This window comes from Hyperolius riggenbachi, chromosome 10 (assembly GCF_040937935.1).
Source record: "Hyperolius riggenbachi isolate aHypRig1 chromosome 10, aHypRig1.pri, whole genome shotgun sequence".
Lineage (NCBI taxonomy): Eukaryota > Metazoa > Chordata > Amphibia > Anura > Hyperoliidae > Hyperolius > Hyperolius riggenbachi.
This window is the reverse complement of record NC_090655.1, coordinates 117,396,753-117,419,482: the sequence shown is the minus strand read 5'-3', so window position 1 is coordinate 117,419,482 and position 22,730 is coordinate 117,396,753. Positions and strand designations below refer to the sequence as shown.

Here is a 22,730-nt window from a genome sequence, read left to right as displayed (position 1 = left end):
CAAGGAGCATTGAGCATGAGAAAGCAATTTTCTAGAACAACAAGACATCACTACAGTGATCCTCAGCCATCCTGGGTCTGTATGTACACTGAAGCCCAAGCTAAACTTTGAATTATACATGGGACCCAGTCAGGCTGCATTCTCTGCTGAGCTCTGCACAAACTCAGGCTTTCCTTCTTCCTACTTGTCAGATCCTTCCTTAGCTCCTCCAGACACAACCCCCTGGGGGCGGTCCGTGAGATGACTGACATCCCAAAGCCCCGCCCATTCCACTACAGTCCCGGAAGCCTTATGAAACCTAGCGCAAGCCAGAGCCACTCTAGACACGTCCCCCTTGTCACTCCTCTCTCGCAATTGGCTGCAGCACTTTTGAGCGGCGTGTTTTAGCACCGCCCCACCAGCGCCGCTGCGCGCCGAGGTCCGGAGCGCTTCCAGTTGAGAGATGGCGGCCACTGCAGGTAGATCTCTGGTGCTGTTGCTCTCCAGGAGCGGCGGGGGCTTGGCAGGACGTTTCCCGGGACTTGGAGTGAGCACGGAGCGGCCGCACAGGACGGTGAGTGACGGGCGGCTGTGACAGGCGAGTTCCGGGCACGGGAGGGTGGGTGCGCGCTGCTGTGTCAGGACAAGGGCGGGGTGTCCAGGGGAGTCCCGGCTTGTGCTGCAGCGGTTGCTCTAGTAACGGAGTGCTGGTGGCAGCACTGGTGTTCCCCGGGACTGGCTGTGTCAGGGCGGGTGCAGAGTGGAGAGGGAGCCTCCCTTGCTGCAGGGCAGCCGCTCTGACACTTCTCTGCAGTGCACTTGGCCAGCGTGTCTCCTGACTCTCCATGCACTCATATTGGGACATGTGCCGCTGCTGGCCGCCACTGACCGCCTCAGAGAGCAGCTGATCACGGTCACAAACTTTCCCGTGTCTTGTAATGGCAATGCTGCAGTGACAGCTCAGCCCCTGCTCTGTCTGCACTGTGCCTGTCAGCTGCCCATCTTCAATCTATCTATTGACATCCTGTTGCCCCCTCTCTCCTTTCCCCCAGGTTGTCCCTCCTATACAATGTAACAAATCAGCTGAATGAATGTGCTAAAGTCTAATTGTATATTTGTCACGCAAGTTTCTCTTCTCGTGCTGCTCAATGGAGAATTGTGTTTTGCCTGGCTTGTGCGGAATAGATGATGATGTAGTGGAAGGAAGGACGCACACAGGCAGTCGTGTCAGGAAATGGGGATATACCTCTTTTCCTTTTATAGGGATTTTCCTGCAGTCTGATGTCTTCAGCAACTGGTCCTCTAGCTGTACTTGCTTCACTGCAGTTCTGGGCTAATCTGCTGGTTGCACCTGGATTGTGTGACATCTCTATTCACCATGGAGTAATGGCACCTTTCAGAGGGGCATGTCTTTACCTGCATACTATATGTGCATGTTTGTAAGCACCTTTAAATAGAAAGTGAGTGGATCCTGTTTCATTTGCCTTGTTCCTCCCACAAAAAGGTATTACTTTAGAGATTTTTTTTGTATGTTGCAAATAAACTGGCTCGCCACAGGGAGACTATTATCATTTTATTGTTATGACTTGATATTGTGCTATCTTGATTTTTTATTTTTTTATTATACAAAGATGTTGAAATACTATATAGCGGCTTTACTAACCACTTGATCGTTCAATTGGAGTACAGTTTGGTGCAATAGTCTTCACCTGGTTTATATGCATAGTCTGTTCTGCCTGCAACATCTGTCAGATTGAATCATCTGTGCTTGTAGACATGCTGGTTGCAGAGAATCTCCCCTGCTTGGGTATTTCCTTCTTTCTGTTACTATTTTTGACTGCACTGATGTAATCAAGTGGTGGTAACCCATAACCAGTGAGAGGAGCTGTCATCCGATTGGCGTAACCAGAGGGATGAAATATGTAACGCTTACAGGCCTGCATCTGCATTAGCTACAGGTATAGGCCTAACTCCTATGCCCCTGCTTGCCATTGCTGTAATATCAATTACTTTTTTTTTTTTTTTAGCATTGTTAGTACTTTTCTGCTATAACCGTAATGCTGTTTTTGCCCATGTGCTGGAATCATCTGCTTTGCGACTTCCTCTTTTGGTGTTCATGTTTCTGTATCCTGCCAGACTTGCATTTCACTGCTATTTTTGGTAGGAAGCATCTCATTAATAAATGATGACCGTGTTAATATGGAACATCTTTTTGGATCCTTCTCTCAGTGAATGAGCAGAATTGGTGTGTCACTGGAGTTCCTGGCTGCAGGAAGTGAAATGTTTGGTAACAGGATGGGTTGAAAGGCCTGTCCATCATCCTCTCTGAATAAATTTTTAGCATATCTTTTAACCGCTGGGAGAATCTTAATTTTTGTTGCCTTGATCTTTCATGCAGATTTGCTCAAAGGTAACCAAAAGTGAGAGCAGTGTTGGTTGTGGCAGGGCTTGCTTCATGCCAAATTTGTGTTTTTTTTTTTTTTCTTTTTTTTTTTTTTTTGTGCTTCAGTGAATCGGAGTGTAGCACCTGGACAGGGCCGGTTCTCTCATGGAGCAAGGTGAAACATTTGCATCAGGCGTAGAGATTGCAGGGGCAAAATTTTTGTACTGTGTTTACACTAACAGCTTGCAGTCAGAGTAGGAGAAGAGCGAGGTGAAGAGGTCATCTTTGGGGAAAAGCAGCTTGTTGTGCTGTGCGGGGAGTCTGACAGTGAGGCCTGGTGCACACCAAAACCCGCTAGCAGATCTGCAAAGTGCTAGCAGATTTTGAAACGCTTTTTCTTTTCTGTAGCGTTTCAGCTAGCATTTTGCGGTTTTGTGAAGCGTTTTTGGTGTAGTAGATTTCATGTATTGTTACAGTAAAGCTGTTACTGAACAGCTACTGTAACAAAAAACGCCTGTCAAACTGCTCTGAAGTGCCGTTTTTCAGAGCGGTTTGCGTTTTTCCTATACTTAACATTGAGGCAGAAACGCATCCGCAATCCAAAATCTGCAGCAGCCCGGGAGTATGCGTTTCTGCAAAACGCCTCCCGCTCTAGTGTGCACCAGCCCATTGAAATACATTACCCTAGTGGATCCGCACCCGCAATCGATTCGCAAACTGCAGCAGAACCGCTCTGGTGTGCACTAGGCCTGAGTCAGGGGGGGATGCAGGCGCACAGCAGTGTTTCATTTTACTTGCACAGCAGAAGGGAGGAGGTGGCACTGCTGTCCTGACTGAGGAGGAATGGAGTGGCTGAGCGTGAGCAGTTTGTTTGTCACAGACTCACAGCCAGCCAGTGTGCTTTTGTGTTGAGCTGCAGCATGTCATGTGAGAACATTAAATCGGGAGGCACATCCTCACAATTTTGCCTCAGGCAGCAAAAAGTCTGGAATGGGCCCTGCACCTGGAGTTAACATGCAGCCAGTGGAGTCAGGACACCACCATTTTCACTGGCGCTGATGCGAGGCATTCGCCGCATTGCCTGGCATCCCTCCGCAATTACTTCCGGTTGTCTTCCGTACAATATGGCATCATGCGGCTTCCCATCAGCGGCTATGGGGACTCGGATGTGTGCTGTGGAAAACAGTAGCATGCTATCTTATCATTTCCCCTGCGTCGCATCGTGCCAGATCCTGTAGGTAAATTCGCGTCAATGGAAACTACACCATTGATGTGAATTGGTTGCAGTTTCCTTGCGTTGCGATTTGGAGCGGTTTCCGCATAGCAACGTGTCTAGTAGAAACGGGCCCTAAATGGTTGCAGCAGTGTCCTCTAGTGTGTGTGTGTGTGTGTGGCCCGTAGCAGTTTAAACCGCAATGTATTGTGGAATTAGCAGTGATTTATGGGTAAATGTGTTAAAAACTACCACTTTTTTTTTTTTTTTTTTTTTGTAATTGCCAGTCCGATAATGTTTTTTGTATCTAATAATTCTATTTTTACTACACAATATAAGCTATGGAATAGGACAAAAAAGATTGAAATGGGTCACCAGTATGTTTTAAGTTACATTCAATCTGTTTTGGTCCCATACTGTACATTACAATCTGTACATAGCAAAGAAATGAACAGCGCTACTTAAAAACAGATGAGTGCCTACCTGCAAGAGAGCGCAAGCCCCACCTGTGGGATAAAATACACACCGAGCATACACATGACCTGTCTACTACTGGAGGATGTTGGTTTCCTGTAACAGCTTGCATGCAACTTGTTAAGTACTCGTCCCTCCCACTGCGGAGAAGTCATCCCCCTATGGGAAGGGACCTAACACTAACTAAATCCTAACCTATGCATATGCAAAGCCTGGGTGCACTACCAAATAAAATAAAAAAAATTGAAAATTGCGCACAAGGTGGATCAGCGCATCACCAGGCCGCCTCCGAATGCCCTACAATCAGAGGTTCTGTTTTTAAGTAGTGCTGTTCATTTCTTTGCTATGTACTAATTTAATTCATTTTTGGTCAGCTGCTCCCACTTAGCAGCCTTGCTTTTGGTGTATATGCAGAGCTTCTGTTTGGGTTCAATGTGCGTTTGCAGTTTCTGGGGGGCTCAGCGCACCTCTGATTGTAGGCCATTCGGAGGCGGCCTGGTGATGCGCTGATCCACCTTTTGCGCAACATTACAATCTGTGATGGATGAAATGAACTGAATGTGATTAGTTTGTGTGTAAAGCTTTATAAACACGCTGTTGAAAACAAGCTTTTTTTTTTCTGATCGTTCTATCGAACGGTGTTGGCACACAGGGCTATGGAGTCAGTACAAAAATCTTCCAACTCTGACTCCTCAGTTTATGAAACCACGACTCCGACTCTTTGACTTCGACTCAGACTCCTTAGCCTAATACATAACAGGGCTGTGGATTTTGTACAAAAATCATCCGACTCCGACTCCTCAGTTTATGAAATCGATGACTCAAACTCAGACTCCAGGTGCCCAAAATTGCCCCAACTCTGAGTCCACAGCCCTGTTGGCACATATTTAAGTTCAGCAATAGCATGGTGATGGTCTGCCAATCTGTTTAAACAAAGTGCCAAAATGAGCTCCCAGAATTGCAAAATTTAAGTACTTAAAATGGATCTATTGATTAGCATTTGGTACGAACTACTAAAGGTGCCCGCTAATGATTCGATTTGACCAAATCTATGTAGTGGAATGGTATTATGAGAATGGATATTTAAGGTAGTCCCTCATATTACATTGAAATGGTGAGATAGTACTTATTAGGACTCTTTCACTCAGTCCATTGCGGAGTGTCAAATTACATGAAAATGACCGCACTAACGTAGTGCAACTTTAGGAAAATATACAGCACACACCATGCATTGCGACACAATGCCATATGGCGGCCCAGTGCACAGCAGGTTGTGTTAGGAGTAATGCATGTGTTTACAGTAGCAGGAAGGCATACTTTCGTTGTGCTGTATGGCCACACCACAGCACTGTTATCTCAACGCAACTGACTTGTTATGAATGGGCCCTTAGTAGCGATTATTGGCTGAACTAATCTGCTAGGATGGATCAGTCTACATGGACGATGAGCTGTGTCTTTTACTGTTGTTGGGACACTTTTTTAAAAGCGAATGTTGGTTGATCCGTCTGTTTATGACGACCAGCCTATCATTTCTATGGAGTTTTGGGACCTTGTATTGCGTATGTGGTACAATACAATCGCCTAATGATTGCAGAACCTCATAAGAATCCAGCAAAACATTTTATTCGAAGGAAAAAATCATTCAGTCTCCTCCTCATTTCAGCATCTGTTTTGAGGTGATTGTGTGAGATGTGTGTAGGTAGGTAGGTAGGTAGATAGATAGATAGATAGATATAGAGCTAGAGAAATATAGATAGATATAATATATTCCAGGGGATTTTGCATTGGGCTGTTCTACGGTTTTTCCATGATTGCATTTTGCAAATCTCATTTAATTGAACGAAGATCGCAATGCAATCTAATGGAAACTGCTGCATGCAGTGCATTAACAATAAGCAAGAATCACAATCACTCATAGGTTTACATGTGCTACAGCTCTTGTTGGCGGATCCACAAATTGCTCTGTTGTGAACAATACCTAAAAGCACTCTTGGTGTGGAACAGCCCTCGTGCTGCAGGTTTGCCATAATGGTGTCTACAGTGATTGCTGTTACATGGATACAGTGACATTGGATAGAGTGATGTATACCGATCTACAGTCAAGGATTTGTCTGAACAGTGAAATCTCCACCCACCTATTACAAACTATCTTCCTATTGGCTCCTTTAGCCTGCTGACTTTGCCAAAGGATTTTTCTTTTTACCAAAGAGTTAGAACTTGTTGGCTTTTTATGCATCTCTGTGTTCCTGTTAGACAAATTACCTCGCAGTGACACTGACAAATTAAGAAGCGAGACAAGACTTCCCGTCAGAAGCACAGCAAAAAGAGTGCAGTAATGTTGTTAACTTTCCCTTGTTTCCAATAATGGGTTCGGGCCTCCCCTGCTGTGTTCCAATTACAGAGATTTTGGCTTGCTTTTTGAACTCCGTGACCCATAAACTGAAGGGAATTTTGTCTTCAGCCAGATAGCAACACTGACAGATGCTTTAACCACTCCTAACCATATAGAGGAAGAACAGGTAAATCCAAACATTGTGGCTGGGGTTGACCTTCTTGCATCCATATTTTTAGATGATGTGCATTATGTTTACAAACTGAGTGTTAGTTCTACCTCCTTGTTGCTTGGAGACGCTGGTTTGGGAGTACTGGCAGTCTGCTCTGGATTCTGGTTGCATGCTTATTCTGTAAGGGCTCGTTCACACAATGTGTGGTGTTAATTCTGACAGACCCTACATAGTGTGCGATCTGCATGGCTACAAGTCCATATACTATTATATTACCGGCCACAGTACAGAGCGCGTTTCCTTGCGTTGTAACGAACACATCTGGGAACGTTTTTTTTTTTTTTTGTTGCGGCGACACATGCAATCTCTTTTTGACGTGTATGCGGTTGCAACAACCGATATCCACGTTATGGTGCAACTCGCCATGCATGAATTGCGAAATTGCGATTTATGCCCGTAGTGTGAACATACCCTAACTGGTGTCTGTTCGTTTTGGGTCTCTATCTGTTAATTCAGCACCAAAGTAATGTAAGAGATGTGAGACGTTTTTCTATCTTGCATTCCTACTGCTTATATGGTTATGATGAGCAGAAGGAGGGGAGTCTTCCAAATATGACATAGTGTAATTAAAACCTGCCAGATGTTCTGACATTTGTTCAGTTTGTTGTTTCCCTTTATCAGCATCACAGTTATAAGAAAATATATATTTTATTTATTATTATTTAATTATTTATTATTTATTTTATTATTATTATTATTATTGTTTATATATTTTTTTCCCCCCAACACGATTTCAAATACATGTTGTTGTTAGTGTGCAACAGCAGCAGGAAAAGGCCACCACCCACCAATTAAAAGTTGGCGTGCTTCTGGTCAATCCTCTTTGTCCAATGAGGAAACCAGGAGGAAAATGGTGTAGACGACCCAGCAAATTCCTGTTGCGGTTCAGTGGTTTATTCAAACATAGTTTAAATGGTAATCCTCACAGGCTAACACTTCAAGTGATACATACTCCTCTTTATTAAGCTATTTTAGCCCCTCGGGCCAAAATTAAGTATTAAAACGCAAAAAGACATTGCTGGGTCGGATGTGGGAGTAAACCCATACCAACACAGGGTGAACAAAACAAACTCCATATGGATGGTGTCCTAGCCTGGAGTTGAATCTGGGACCCTAGCACTGCAGGGAGATTCACCACTGTGCCACCCTGCTTATGTCAAGCTCTTCACTCCTCCTTGGGGCTGAAATTACAAGAAAGGTGACTGCACACATTTAGGTGAAAAATAATCACTCATGAAGATAGCAGAAATGTACTATGCTATATATTATACTGTAGAAGAATCGGGCAGCAGACTCCTACTGATGTACAGTTGGTTTTCTTTTGTATGCTTGATAATAGGGGGTCCTTGGCCTCAGTTGTGATACATTTGTTCCAGTGCAGGATGGCAATTTTGTTTGTGTTTTTTCTATAGACAGAGCTGGAAAAATATGCAGCACTAGCCTGACTTTTAGGCCTGGTGCACACCAAGCGGTTTTTGAAGCGATCTGCAAACCGCTTCCGCCTTGGAAACCGCTTGGCTAATGTATTTCAATGGGATGGTGCAAACCGCAAACGTGGGTCCTGCAGCACTTTTGCTGTTTGCAAAAGCATTTCTGCCTCAATGTAAAGTATAGGAAAAGCTCAAACCGCTCTGGAAAACGCTAGATCAGAGCGGTTTTCCAGGCGTTTTTGTTACAGAAGCTGTTCAGTAACAGCTTTTACTGTAACAATATTTGTACTCTGCTGAGCAAAAATGCTCCAAAAAAACCCTAGGCATGTTTAGAAAACGTCTCTAAACATGCCTAGAATAGCTCTGAGATCTGGAGCTTTTCAAATCTATCAGTTGACCCCATGAATTCTCCTAGACATGACTATGACTATTTAGGATTTGCAGAGTGTAAGATGGCAGCACACATGACATACAGATAATGCATTCTGGAGCTCTGGCCAGCTAGGTTAGATGGCGGTGTGAATTTATTGAAGTGTACCAGAGACAAAGTATTATAAAAGATTTATACATACCTGGAGCCTCCTTCAGCCCCATTGGCATTGATGGCTCCCACGACATCTTCCTCCGCCTTCTGGTCCCAGTAGAAGCCCTATCAGTCTGGGCAGTCAGGGCCAGTTGACGCATGCACAGGGCAGCTGTGCGCCTCCTGTCTCGCTCCCACGGCTGGAAGCATTCTGCGACTGCTCAGCACTACTGCTCAGGCGCAGAGCGCTCCTGGCCGTGGACTCTGCAAACTTATGGGGCTTTTACCGAGACCAGTAGATGGCGTAGGAAGACATTGTGGGAGCGATTGATGTGGAGGGTGCTGGAGGAGGCCCCAGGTATGTATAAATCTTTTATCATACTTTTGTTTCTGGCTTACTTTAAGCAGTGATATGCGGAACATAGAGAAAAGGGGAAGTTGGTTTACCAATTTTTGGTGAACCACTGATGCTGCATCTTGATGAGCTTTAAAAAGCTATAGCACATTCTATTTCACATTTTTATGTTTGTCATGAACACTGCTGATGCGGATATCCCAAGTCTTGGTAGCAGTGGTGCCTTTTATAGTCAGTCTCCCTGTGCAGGGATCCTCTGTCACGAGACAGTGGAAAGCAGTGACGTCAAGCTGGCACTATATTTCTTAGCAGTATGGAGATGCTGGCTGGGGTCCAGACCTAGATATTTGCTGGAAATTCTGCAGGGACAAGTGGAAATTGTTCCATTTTTAATAACGTGTTAGATGGAAAATAGAAAGTGCCATGGAATATACAAAACACGGGCTCTTCTGGAATGAAATATTGCAGGAAAAAATACATTTGTTTAGATCAAGCCAGAGTGTGTATATTTTATCCTTGGCACAATACAGCACAAATAAAGAAAGCAATTTTATTTATTTTTTTACTATAATTTTTTATCTACAAATGTTTAGACTTGCACACAGCAGTATACAAAATATACAACAGTTAAATCACCATAACACAAATACAAGAACATCAGAGAAAAAAATTCAAGTACACTCTAAATGAACTGTTGGCAATGGATGGCATGGTCAACTATAAAAAACACAAACTCTCTAAAGATAGACTGTAGAGCAGCAGATAAACGCATGCGTCCAGGGTGGAGCTTGTAGACGCTGAAGGGGTTTTTAAGGGGTAGGAACTGTATTGGCAGAACTACAGGGTTGTCCCAGATAAAGGCAGCAATTCTAAAAGTATTAACAATTAAATTTGCTTGAAAAGTGCTGAACACAAATTCCCTGCTCCAATATCTAGCCTAGACTAAATGGAATTAGCATCTTATGAGGGCTAAAAGGGACATACCTATATCTAACTTTATTGGATAATATTATTTACTAGGACCTTTTTGGTCTGTTTTTAGGGCATTTTGAATCCGATGGACTAAAGGGAATGAAAGCTCAGGTCATCACCCATTTCCTTTTTTATGCTCCTTTCCCTGGCCATGCAACTACCTTACCACCAATCCCTCATCTATGTTACTCTACCTGACTATGCATGCACCTTGTCGCCATCCTCCTCCTATGCTACTCCACCTTGACGTGCACACACCTCACCGCCCATCCTTCTCCCATTCTCCTTCACCTGGCCATGTTCGCACTTCAGTGTACTCACCTGCTACTTCCTATGCTGCTCCACCTGGCCATGCATGCACTTTGCCACCCATTCCCTTTTTATGCTCCCTCATCTGGCCGTGCATGGTTTTATACCTGAGGTGGCCACACCATGATGATGGGTAGCCATACCGCGTGTCAATTACTGACACAAGGTTACAAAGGCTACCATTTGGGCTTTTGAGGACAGAGTTGAGAAGCACTGATCTGTACTCCTGATGAAGCATGGTCTGAAACCTGTGCTGTTCCTGCCTATAAAGCAGCTTTGCAAGAAGCCAGTGGTGTGCAGTTTTAAGACCACTGGAGCCTGTGTAGTTTGCTGTGAGCAGGTTGTGGTCCTAGAATTGCTCTATAGACCCATATTTCTCAACTAAAAGTCAGCGCTTAGAGATCATGTAGTGATGGGGATTTGGAGACTGCCATATTTATTTCCTTTTAAACCATACCAGTTTTCTGTCCTGTCCTTTCTCTTTCATAGTACCTGAAATACACCTTAATCAAGAATACAATTAGTGTGGTCACATTTTAGAGCACCTGAACTGCATGATTATTATTGATCTGTGGTTTAAAGTCTTGGTGCCAAAGAATTAGGACAGCTAGACAGTATGTATTCTTTAAATAGAGATCAATAAAGCAGCCTCTATTCATTTTACTACAGGGTCAACTTACTAAACTGAAATTTATCAGAAGTTTATGAAGGCCTCAATAGATCTCATTTGTGATTGAACTTTCTGGAAATATCACCATCATTTAGGCCCCGTTCACACTGCACGCGTTTCCAGCCGCGTTTTGGAAACGCGTGCAGGTGGCCGACACGCACGACATCAGACGGTGCATAGAGTGCATTGTCTGATGTTCACACTGCATGCGTTCCGGACCTGTGCGGTCCGGGAACGCATGCTGCGCGCATTTTTGTAAAAACGCATGGCTGTCCCATTCACTTTTCAGTTATGGGATCAGCCACGCAACGCACACCTCACAGTCTTACCTGCTTTTCCATGGATCACATCTTTTTCCACATAGAACAAACAGCTACAATTTTGTTTTGAAATGATACAGAAATATGCTTATCTGCAAACTGATAACATGGTTTTTTTCCCTAATGAGAGAATGACTTAAGCATACGACACACTTTGCAGTAATCTGGCCTGACTGCTTTAGATGCTAGAGACCAATATTATTTCATTTTTTTCCCCTTACATCACATATAGAAGGCACTTAAACAATAATGGCTTTAATGCATTTATGGCCCAAGGGACTACGTGGTGCAGATAACTGTTTGTGGGAAATGCTACCTAATCTCTCATTACCTTCAGAGGATGTCATACACTGTATAGGTTGGAAGGCTTGTTTGTGTATAAACATGCTTATAGACTGCACAGGGGGAACTAACTGGTACTTATCACTGACACTCCATGGATCAGTACCAGGGCTGTGGAGTCGGAGTTGGAGTCGTGGAGTCGGGCAATTTTGGGTGCCTGGAGTCAGAGTCGGGAAAAAATGCACCGACTCCGACTCCTAATGAATTTGTAACTGTAATTAATAGAATATATGATAAAATGTTCTATTTCTCAGATAATAGTAATTAAAAATAATGTATATATACAGTAATAGCTGTGCTTAGTCCACAAAAATGAAATAAACCAATCAACATTAGTTACTTGTGCTGCTTCAATAAAGCAGTCCCTGTATTTTTAAGGTCAGATATACATATCTGATTGTGACTGTATATATGATGTGTACACAGGAAGCTCTTATATATACTAAATAACATCTATGCTGTAAGAATAAAGCCTGATGTGTAGCTGTGTCACTAATAGAGATGGTCAATGAGATTGAAATAATTCTGCACTGATGCTGATTTATGCAAATGTATGCACTCCCTTTGCTGATTAAATCAAATAATTTGATATGTTGTTAAATTTGGTTCAAGTACCTGGACTCATAGCAGAAGATCCAGGTGGTGGAGGAGGACAACGAGGGACTGATTATCCTGAAGGTGGCTAGAGGAAGCCCCAGGTATGTATAAAACTTTAACTTCATCTGTCTCAGGTTTACTTTGTCACACAGTAGTACTATACTCTACATATGCACTCCCCACAGAGCTGCAGGGAATCCACTGAGAATGCTGTGCACATTGAACACAGAGGTGTTGTCTGTAGAGTTGGGCCAAACCTCCGATTTTAGGTTCGCGAACCGCAATAGACTTTAATGGGGATGCGAACTTTGAAAAAAAAAAAAATAATTATGCTGGCCACAAAAGTGATGGAAAAGATGTTTCAAGGGGTCTAACACCTGGAGGGGGGCATGGCGGAGTGGGATACACGCCAAAAGTCCCCGGGAAAAATCTGGATTTGACGAAAAGCAGCGTTTTAAGGGCAGAAATCACATTGAATGCTAAATGACAGGCCTAAAGTGCTTTAAAACATCTTGCATGTGTATACATCAATCAGGTAGTGTAATTAAGGTACTGCTTCACACTGACACACCAAACTCCACTGAACAGAACAGGTATGCAGTGGCGGGTTCACTAAACAGGTATACAGTGGCGGGTCCACTGAACAGAACAGGTATGCAGTGGCGGGTTCACTGAACAGGTATGCAGTGGTGGGTTCACAGAACAGGTATGCAGTGGCAGCAGGATCACTGAACAGGTATGCAGTGGTGGGTGTGTTCACAGAACAGGTATGCAGTGGTGGGTGGGTTCACAGAACAGGTATGCAGTGGTGGGTTCACAGAACAGGTATGCAGTGGCAGGATCACTGAACAGGTATGCAGTGGTGGTGGGTGGGTTCACAGAACAAGTATGCAGTGGCAGGATCACTGAACAGGTATGCAGTGGTGGGTGGGTTCACAGAACAGGTATGCAGTGGCAGCAGGATCACTGAACAGGTATGCAGTGGTGGGTGGGTTCACAGAACAGGTATGCAGTGGCAGGATCACTGAACAGGTATGCAGTGGCAGGATCACAGTACAGGTATGCAGTGGGCTGAGGGCTCACTGAACAGAACAGGTATGCAGCCAGGAAGAAGTTAAGCCTAACTAATCTTTCCCTATATGAGAGACTGCAGCAGCTCGCCCTACTCTCACTAATGCAGGCACACGAGTGGCCGTAATGGCCGCCGCTGCCTGCCTTATATAAGGGGGGTGGGGCTCCAGGGGCTAGTGTAGCCTAATTGGCTACACTGGGCCTGCTGACTGTGATGTAGAGGGTCAAAGTTGACCCTCAGGTGCATTATGGGGCGAACCGAACTTCCGCAAAACGTTCGCGTGCGGTAACCGCACGCGAACCACCTAAGTTCGCGCGAAGCACGTTCGCCGGCGAACCGTTCGGCCCAACTCTAGTTGTCTGTCACCCATAAACCTTGTTCAGATTGTGCATGAAGAATGTGTAATAGAGGAAGAATCTCCTCATTCCCCTGCAGAGTACCTGCACATCATTCTTACATGTACCCACAGTAACATTGCCTAGGGCCTGATAGATGTTCTTTGTTCCGGTTTGTACCTTTTACAAGTACTTTTACCATGGACTAGTTTTAGTCTGAGGGGAATAAATATAGTAGTCTACATATCCTTCTCACTTCAGTTGTCTTGTAAAATTCCTAAGCGTTGGCAGTTAAGAGACGAATTTCATGTTACATACTTTTAATCAACAAAATTGTAATATGCAAATTAGAGGAGTCGGAGTCGAGGAGTCGGAGTCGTTGGAATCCTAAACTGAGGAGTCGGAGTCGGTGGATTTTTGGACCGACTCCTCAGCCCTGATCAGTACGAGAGATGGTCATTTTGATTGAGATGCTAATAATTTTGAGTTAGAGATCTTGAGGCATCAGTCTTGTAAAAAAATAAATTCTTTAAACGGACCTAAACAAAAAAGTGTTTATAGCTGCTGTAAATCTGCAGTGACTTACTGCTTTCATGGAATCAGACATAGGGTTAACATCCTGTGTTTAAAAATTAGCTGCTCTGCGAAGGCAGCAGATTCCTGAGCTGACACAGCTGAGAGATAAAATTACAACTTAAGATTAGTCACATATGAGGGGGAATTAGACAGGCTAAACTATCCAAATGTTTGCAAGGTTCATTCTCTCCGTTTTCCTTCACTGCTGTGCAAGACTTCAGGTCCATTTTAAGGAGCGGGAAGCTTCAGGTCCTCCATTGCTGCCTGGGACCCTGTTTAACGTCAGAACTGCGCTTCTCTTCTGGCATGTGTGGCCGTGCTGCACCCACACAAGCACCGCAGCGCCTGTGCAGGAGCATGGAGCCGCTCTGTTTATAGGTGAATGAAGCAAAGGGGATACAGGGTTTTGATATATCACATGTTAAAGGGAAAAGCAATAGTAATCCAATGCAGTTTATTACAACTGTTGTCAGGAGCACCCACAAACCTGAAACTCTTCTTAAAGGGAAGGTCCAAGCAAAATAAAAAAATGAGTTTCACTTACCTGGGGCTTCTACCAGCCCCATGCAGCCATCCTGTGCCCTCGTAGTCACTCATTGCTGCTCCAGTCCACCGCTGGCAGCTTGCCGACCTCGGAGGTCGGCGGGCCGCATTGCGTACATTTTTACACATTCCCGCTAGTGCAGGAACATTAACACATACATTTTTACGCATTACTGGTTCGATGCGTAAATTTTTACGCATTGAACCAGTAATGCGTAAAAATGTAGGTGTTAATGTTCCTGCACTAGCGGGAATGCTTAAAATGAACGCAATGCGGCCCGCTGACCTCCGAGGTTGGCAAGCTGCCAGCGGGGGACTGGAGCAGCAGTGAGTGACTACGAGGGCACAGGATGGCTGCATGGGGCTGGTAGAAGCCTCAGGTAAATGAAACTCATTTTTTTTTATTTTGCTTGGACCTTCCCTTTAAGGTGCCCATACATCATTCAGTCATTCAGTTTTGCGGGCTGACCAACCCGTCTGATAATTTTATTGAATTGCTGAAAAATCCGTGCTGCAACGTTGCTGCCCGGCCAATTTTTTTTTTTCCCCTGGATTTTAGGTTAAAAGGATTTATCTGGAATGCTGGTAATATCTTGCTCACAAGGGATTGATGGAGTGTGCGGCAGTTGTCTTTATCCTGCGGTTTGGGTACTTACCTTTTCATTCCATTCCAGGGCTGAACCATTGGTTAGTGACATAGTTTAATTGAATGCCTTTTTAGCTGGCTCTTTGTGCATCTTGTAATAGGAATGGCGGCTGACTTTTAACTACACAAGTAAGAAAAAAAAATTACAAGTCTGATGATGCAGGACATGTCTGTGAGTTAAGGGTTTATTATAGTTTGATGTGAGAACTTTGGGTTGAAAGAAAACTGGTTGCTAGGATGCAGAATCTTGTTACCCTTCTAGAACGGTATTGGTGTCACACTGTTTAGAATTCTGTTCTAACTAGCTCCACATTGTATTTCGCTGTTCTTCACTGATAACTTTCCCTACGTGGCCTTTAGAGTACTCTGAACGTCTTGGTCTTTTTACTACATTTTGTGTTATAAGTTGTGAAATTCACTTTTGTTTTATTGGGGTCATGGTTCAGTTTGCTATGAATTCATGTAGTCATCACAACAGGAATTAATTGTTGTTTTAGTCGCCCTTTACACTCCTCTACCTGTAATGAACTGTCCTCAGAATTAGAATTGCCTAATTCTAATATTTTACTTCCTATTAATTTGCGATTTAGAAGAACAGTGGCTCTTGTCATTTCTTAAACTGCAAGTTAACTATCTAATTTCCCAAATGATCGACCACCTGGTGGATTGGAAACAATCTTTCGGGGGCACCAATGGGGGAGAGAGATGAGCATTTCGATCTGGCAAAAAAATATTCAGAAATTCTCATCGACGGAGAGATTGCAAGAACAATCTGTACAGAGTAGGGAGCCAAGAGCACGGGGCGTAGCAATAGCCATAGCCAACGCCGGGCGGATCGCTGGTAACCAGTCTTATCACCCGAACGATAGTCTGTACACACGTCGGATTTGACGCGAAAACGTCCGAACGACGGAACGTTCAAACGACGGGTCGTTCGCTAAAATCCGACGTGTGTATGGGCCTTAAGGCTGTTCAGCGTTAACATCTGCCAGTTTGCAGTAAGCGTTGCATTTGTGTATGAGCATAGACCCAAAGCTGGAGATTAAAGATTACCAACACATAGCTAATAGAAGGATTAGCCTTGTCTTGCTTGCTAACCAGACTTCAGTCTAACTGTCCAGCTTGTGTTACGTACTGTCCTCAGTTATTCGCAATTAGGTTTTTTGTTTTTTTTGTGGTTTGAATTTAGTTCTATTAAAGGTTTCACTTCTGCCTGCCCTTGACAGGTTTATAAAACTTTGAGCAATATTCATACCGTTTTTTTAAATGGAAATTAAATGTTAGCACTCTAGTTCAGAGCAATGGCTTTTCATGTGTTTTGCAATAGATTAATTTCTGTATCTGCCTGTCTGTCTATTTGTCTCTGCTAAAATAAAAAGGCCTCATTAACCCTAGACAAAGCTTGCAGAACACACCATTTTATGTATGTGTTCCCGATGCACAGTATGAATCAATTAGTATTCATTAAGCATTCTTTTCATGACTTACTGTACTAAATGCAATCCCAAATTTAGGAATAAATCCTTACATTGTGTGTGTGTGTGTGTGTGTGTGTGTGTGTGTGTGTGCGTAGGGCCAGCACAACTCTGCTTACAACATATGAGGCGGTGGGCTGATGACAGCTGGGTGCTCAACAACCGTAGCCGGGTGGAGCACCCAGCTAAAAGATCCTGGGGAGAATTTCGGATTTGAGAATGGTGTTCAAAATCAGTTGATTAGTTGCATTCTACACAGATGGAGAAGGAGTACACTTGTACTACTCCAGAGACAGGTTTATGCTGGGAATACACGGTACGTTTTTTGTGTTCGATTTTTTTGCGCATTCTATTAACCATTCGATTCTCTGCTCGATTCTCTTATCTTCCGCACGTTTTTCTTATCTTTTTTCCATTCATTTCTATGAGAAATCGAGCGGAACATCGGACATGTCGGAATTTTATCATCGAAGGCATCTATCTGAATGATTTTCCGCTAAAAAACGTAAGGTGTATTCCCAGCATTAAAGCTTGAATTGTTTTGGATGTATATTGAGACTGGGAAGTGTTAATTAAAAGATGATAAAATAAAGACTTGAGTGGTGAGATAACATGCTCAATGGGAAAACTTGTCTCAAAGCACTAATAAGGCCATGTTCTTTAGTGAATTAGCATTTAACATTTGGAATGACCCTTTGAGATGAGTTTTCATATTACTTATTTTTTAAATTGTGCCCACACACACCTATGTTACTCCGGCAATTACGTGGGGCGCGTGTGCGGATTATGGATGGGACACGGACATGTAAAGTACACTGCACAGAGGGGGTACATTTTACAGTAAGGGGGACAGTGTCCAGGGTTTTGTTGTGTTTGTCACTAGTGCCAATATTGCATGCAGTTAACGACACGCACCCCATCGACTACAATGCCCCGACATCTAGCAGCATGTCCGATCGAATGCGACCAAATTTGGCCCGAAATTGATTGATTGCATCTTAGATCGACATGCTCTTGATGGCCCTGATTTTCATCCGATTCAATAATTATCGGAAGGTTGATGGCCGCCAAGTCGATAGTTGTATGGCCACCTTTAGGCCTCTTGCCCATTACATGCGATTCCGATTTGTGCTTTTTAATCGGTACTGCATGCTGTTTTTGCATCTTTCTTTGTTTTGATAGCATCCAGGGAAAATTGGAATCACAAATTGGATTGCAGTGTGCCTAATGCTGAATACACACGATGCGCTTTTGCGTTCGTTTTTGTGGTCGATTCGCATCGATTCGATTATTTCCAACATGCTCATTCAGATTTCGATCGTTTTTGCCGTCGATTTGCATGTTAATGATGCCAAATCGACAGCAAAAACGATCGAAATCCGAATCGAGCATGTTGGAAAAAATTGAATCGACGTGAATCGACCGCAAAAACGAACGCAAAAACGCATCGTGTGTATCCAGCATTAGACTTGTTACACTATGTTGATCCACAAATTGCCAATGCACTGTACTGTTGACACAGTTGAATGCAGAGGCGTGTTACCTTAATTTGCGAATCTCCTAAAAACGCTACAATTCTGACTCAATAGACATTTACATGAATATGACCTTATGCTAGAGGAACCAAGTTAAACTTTTTGAAAATGGGTATTAAAAGGTAAAGGAAAACCGTGAGAAGAAAATTTTAAAGTTGAATACTTCAGTAGAGGAAATGCACCGACTCCGACTCCTAATGAATTTGTAACTGTAATTAAAATAGAAAATATGATAAAATGTTCTATTTCTCAGATAATAGTCATTAAAAATAATGTATATATACAGTATATATACAGTAATAGCTGTGCTTAGTCCACAAAAATGAAATAAACCAATCAAAATTAATTACTTGTGCTGCTTCAATAAAGCAGTCCCCGTATTTTTAAGGTCAGATATACATATCTGATTGTGACTGTATATATGATGTGTACACAGGAATCTATTATATATACTAAATAACATCTATGCTGTAAGAATAAAGCCTGATGTGTAGCTGTGTCACTAATAGAGATGGACAACGAGATGGAAATAATTCTGCATTGATGCTGATTTATGCAAATGTATGCACTCCCTTTGCTGATGAAATAAAATAATTTGATATGTTACTAAAATTTGGTTTGGTGACTACAAATTAAAGGGTAACTGAGACGGATGAAAAGTAAAGTTTTATACATACCTGGGGCTTCCTCCAGCCCCCTTTAAGCTAATCAGTCCCTCACTGTCCTCCACCACCCGGATCTTCTGCTATGAGTCCTGGTAATTCAGCCAGTCAGCGCTGTCCGGCCGCATGCCGCTCCCACAGCCAGGAACATTCTGCACCTGCGCAATAGGGCTGCACAGGTGTAGTATGCTCCTGGCGCCGGAGTGTGTGCATGCGCACTACGCCTGACTGGCTCAAGTACCTGGACTCATAGCAGAAGATCCAGGTGGTGGAGGAGGACAACAAGGGACTGATTATCCTGAAGGCGGCTGGAGGAAGCCCCAGGTATGTATAAAACTTTAATTTCATCTGTCTCAGGTTTACTTTGTTACACAGTAGTACTATACTCTACATATGCACTCCCCACAGAGCTGCAGGGAATCCACTGAGAATGCTGTGCACATTGAACACTGAGGTGTTGTCTGTTTACAATCCCCTCATTCCCCTGCTGAGTACCTGCACATCATTCTTACATGTACCCACACTTACATTGCCTAGGGCCTGATAGATGTTTTGTTCCGGTTTGTACCTTTTACAAGTACTCTTACCAAGGACTAGTTTTAGTCTAAAGGGAATAAATATAGTAGTCTACATATCATTCTCACTTCAGTTGGCTTGTAAAATTCCTAATTGTTGGCAGTTAAGAGACGAATTTCATGTTACATACTTTTTAATCAACAAAATTGTAATATGCAAATTAGAGGAGTCGGAGTCTCGGAGTCGGTGGAATCCTAAACTGAGGAGTCTGAGTCGGTGGATTTTTGGACCGACTCCACAGCCCTGCTTATATAGCCCACCGGTTTTTCACCAGGACCTTCTTCATCACAGCTGCACTCCCGCCCTGTACAATAATGCTGCACTTAGCTGGCCCAATGCCAGCTTGCACAGTAGCACGAAACCCATTGCGCACAGAGGAGAAAGCCATGCATAAGTGGTTCAGTGCTACTGTGCAGGATGTCCGTGTGCCTGTGCAACTTTATTCAACAAGCTCTTGTCAAACAGGTTCAGAGGGTCTTAGTGCTGGATCAGTGGGGTGGGGGAAGCCACTGAACTATTCAGAGACTTCACTCTGCTAAAGTAAGTATCTTTAGCACTAAAAATTTATTGATTCTGTTTCCAAAAGGTCATTTTTCTTTTTTTTATAGCAAGTACACAAAATGTTGTTTTCATGTGAATATGTGAAGATAGAATAAAGAAATGTGAAATCTTTGTAGGTTTGAACCCATCTGTTTTCAGCCTGTCCAAATATAGGACAGCGAATGTGGTGTAAACCAAGTCTATCGCATTTCTTCACAAAGCACTTTTTCCATGTGCTACTGCTACTTCAGCTTTTCCATGCTGAGCTGTTTTCCTGTCTGAAAACGGTAATGTGTGGGTGCAACTTACAGTACTATAATAATTCTGATAGGATTGGATGTGAGGCAAAAATCAAAGACTGCAGTTTTACATTAACTGTGATAACACAACAGTGTTAATATCAACATATTGGAAAATGTACATTTCCAATTCATTCAGGTTATTTGCACATCCGATTTTTGTTCTAGTGCTTGTAGTGAGTCACTCTCTTACTAGACATTGACACAAGTTTCCAAAAGTGGATACCAGATTCCTCCAAGATTTTTGTGTAAAATAATCCAGTCTTGTGGTGAAATGTGGCTGTTTAGCAAGGTTGTACTTGAGACAAGCCTTCATTTGTAAGGTTGGACACCTGCCAGCCCCTGAGTGCTTTTCTGCTGCAATGTAATGCTCCCTGGAGGTGTCAGTAATTGACACAGTGTGCAGTTACTCGGCAGCCTCATGTCGCGTCCCAGTGTGGCTGCATAGGCGGCACTGTCCGATGTTCCCATGTATGCACTGCACAGGCGGTGCATGATTGTGACACATTGCTGCATGCATTTTTGTTAACACTGCTATATGCGTTGCCAGTGAATGGGATCAGCACTGCAAGGGAGCGCAATGCAGGTGTGGTGTATTATGTGAACACATGGTCACCTTCTTTGTGTAGTGTGAACCCGGCCTAAGGGACAAATTCCAGTTATTGCGTTTATTATTGCATCCAATTGCATTGCAGAGATGGAAATGGCCCATTGTGATTCCAGCTCTTCTGAAGTGTCATTGGCCTCAATTCACTAAGATCATGCTGGAGATAATAAGGCAAGAGAAAACTTACCTCCACACGTGAGAGAGTTATCTTACCTCTTCATTCCTTAAGTTACCTCTCCTGTAGTTAATTTACCTCCTCTGTAGTTATTTTCACATGCAGCTAATTAACAGCTTGTCTTTAACTCTGGAGTTATTTTAAGGATTGGAGAGTTAATTTAAAGACAGAAGAGTTAACTTTAGGCTTGCCTGAGGTAAAATGTTTCCTGAATACTACATGCCTTATCACCATGGTAACAACTCTAGAAGAGTTATTAAAGACAGGAGATAAGTTTAGTGAATTGAGGCCATTGTGATTAGAAAACATGATGGCCACTTTCCATCAGTTTGATGCAATTTCCATAGAATCGCTCACCACCCACTGCATTTTTTTTTTTTTTTAATTTTATTTATTTTTTTTACTGAGGCTTCTGTACCATTCAGTACACCTGATTTTGACTGGGACTTTGCTGTGTGATTTTTTTTTTTTTAAAAATTAATAAGTTGCTTCTGAATTTGTGTGCACAAAAAAACTGAAGCTCTGTTTCAGCGTTCTGAACAACGTATCTGAATCCCATAACTGTGCATGGCATAGCTAGAAGGATTCAAATGCCCAATCATGCTGCACAAGTGTTGGCGTCTATCTTAGAGATGGGCGCCAGGCACTAGTGTAAACCCAAAATCAAGTAGATTACCTTAATACTACGACCCGAGTAATTGCTTCAGACCAGGGAGTCGACCAGTCACACCCGTATCCACCTAAGGTGCTGCAACAGTCCAAACAAAATTCACGACTGGGTCTCGACCTGGATTTTAGGCCTGATTGGCCAATTTTATTGTATGTACCACAGTGCAAGACCGCACGACGTTTCGACCAACAGGTCTTTATCAAGTGCTTACAGACTATTTGTGCAACATCCATATATATAGAAGCAAATTCAAATTTAAAACACACCCCCATAGGGGCGGGCACAATACTTAAAGAGACAGGCTACATTCTACAAATTCATAGAAAACACTTCAGATTATAGGCCTCATTCATGCCATTTGGCGCCAAAGTCCCTAAATCATATATCCATTTGCTTTCTCTGCGTAATAGGGAGGCTTGGGGATCCACTCCCTCCTGCAAGAACACCTTCTCCAGTATACACCACCTCAGTTCACCCACTGCATGTCCACACTCCTGGAAATGGCGACCTACGGGAGATTCAAATTTATCCTTGAATTTTTCTTTAAATTTTTCTCTATTTTCCTTTTCTTTTTTAAAATTCCTGATGTCACATCTATGTTCATTAATCCTCCTCCTACCGTCCCTAGTCGTTTGCCCTACATAACCCATTCCGCAAGGACACTTTAACAGATAGATTACATTTGTCGTGATGCAAGAATAGTTCCCCTTAATCATAATCCGCGTCCCTTTTGTAGTGTGGGTTACATAATCACCCCGGATTATGGATGAACAATTCTGACAGTTCATACATGGGAACGTGCCTTTACGGCGTGGGATAAATGTCGTAGTGGTCTCAGTGGGTCCCCTTAGGTCCGCCCTAACCAACTGATCTCTAACACTTTTTTGC

The 22,730-nt window shown here is 43.2% G+C and overlaps 1 protein-coding gene across 1 annotated transcript in view; it reads left to right on the top strand.

Moving 5' to 3' along the window:
• The first annotated feature begins 388 nt into the window (after positions 1-388).
• Positions 389-22,730, top strand: part of MCU (mitochondrial calcium uniporter) — a 165,904-nt gene continuing 143,562 nt past the window's right edge. The window contains exon 1 of the mRNA XM_068257683.1: positions 389-553. Coding sequence (XP_068113784.1) covers positions 443-553 — 111 coding nt within the window. The 5' untranslated portion in view covers positions 389-442. The remainder of the gene's footprint in view (positions 554-22,730) is intronic.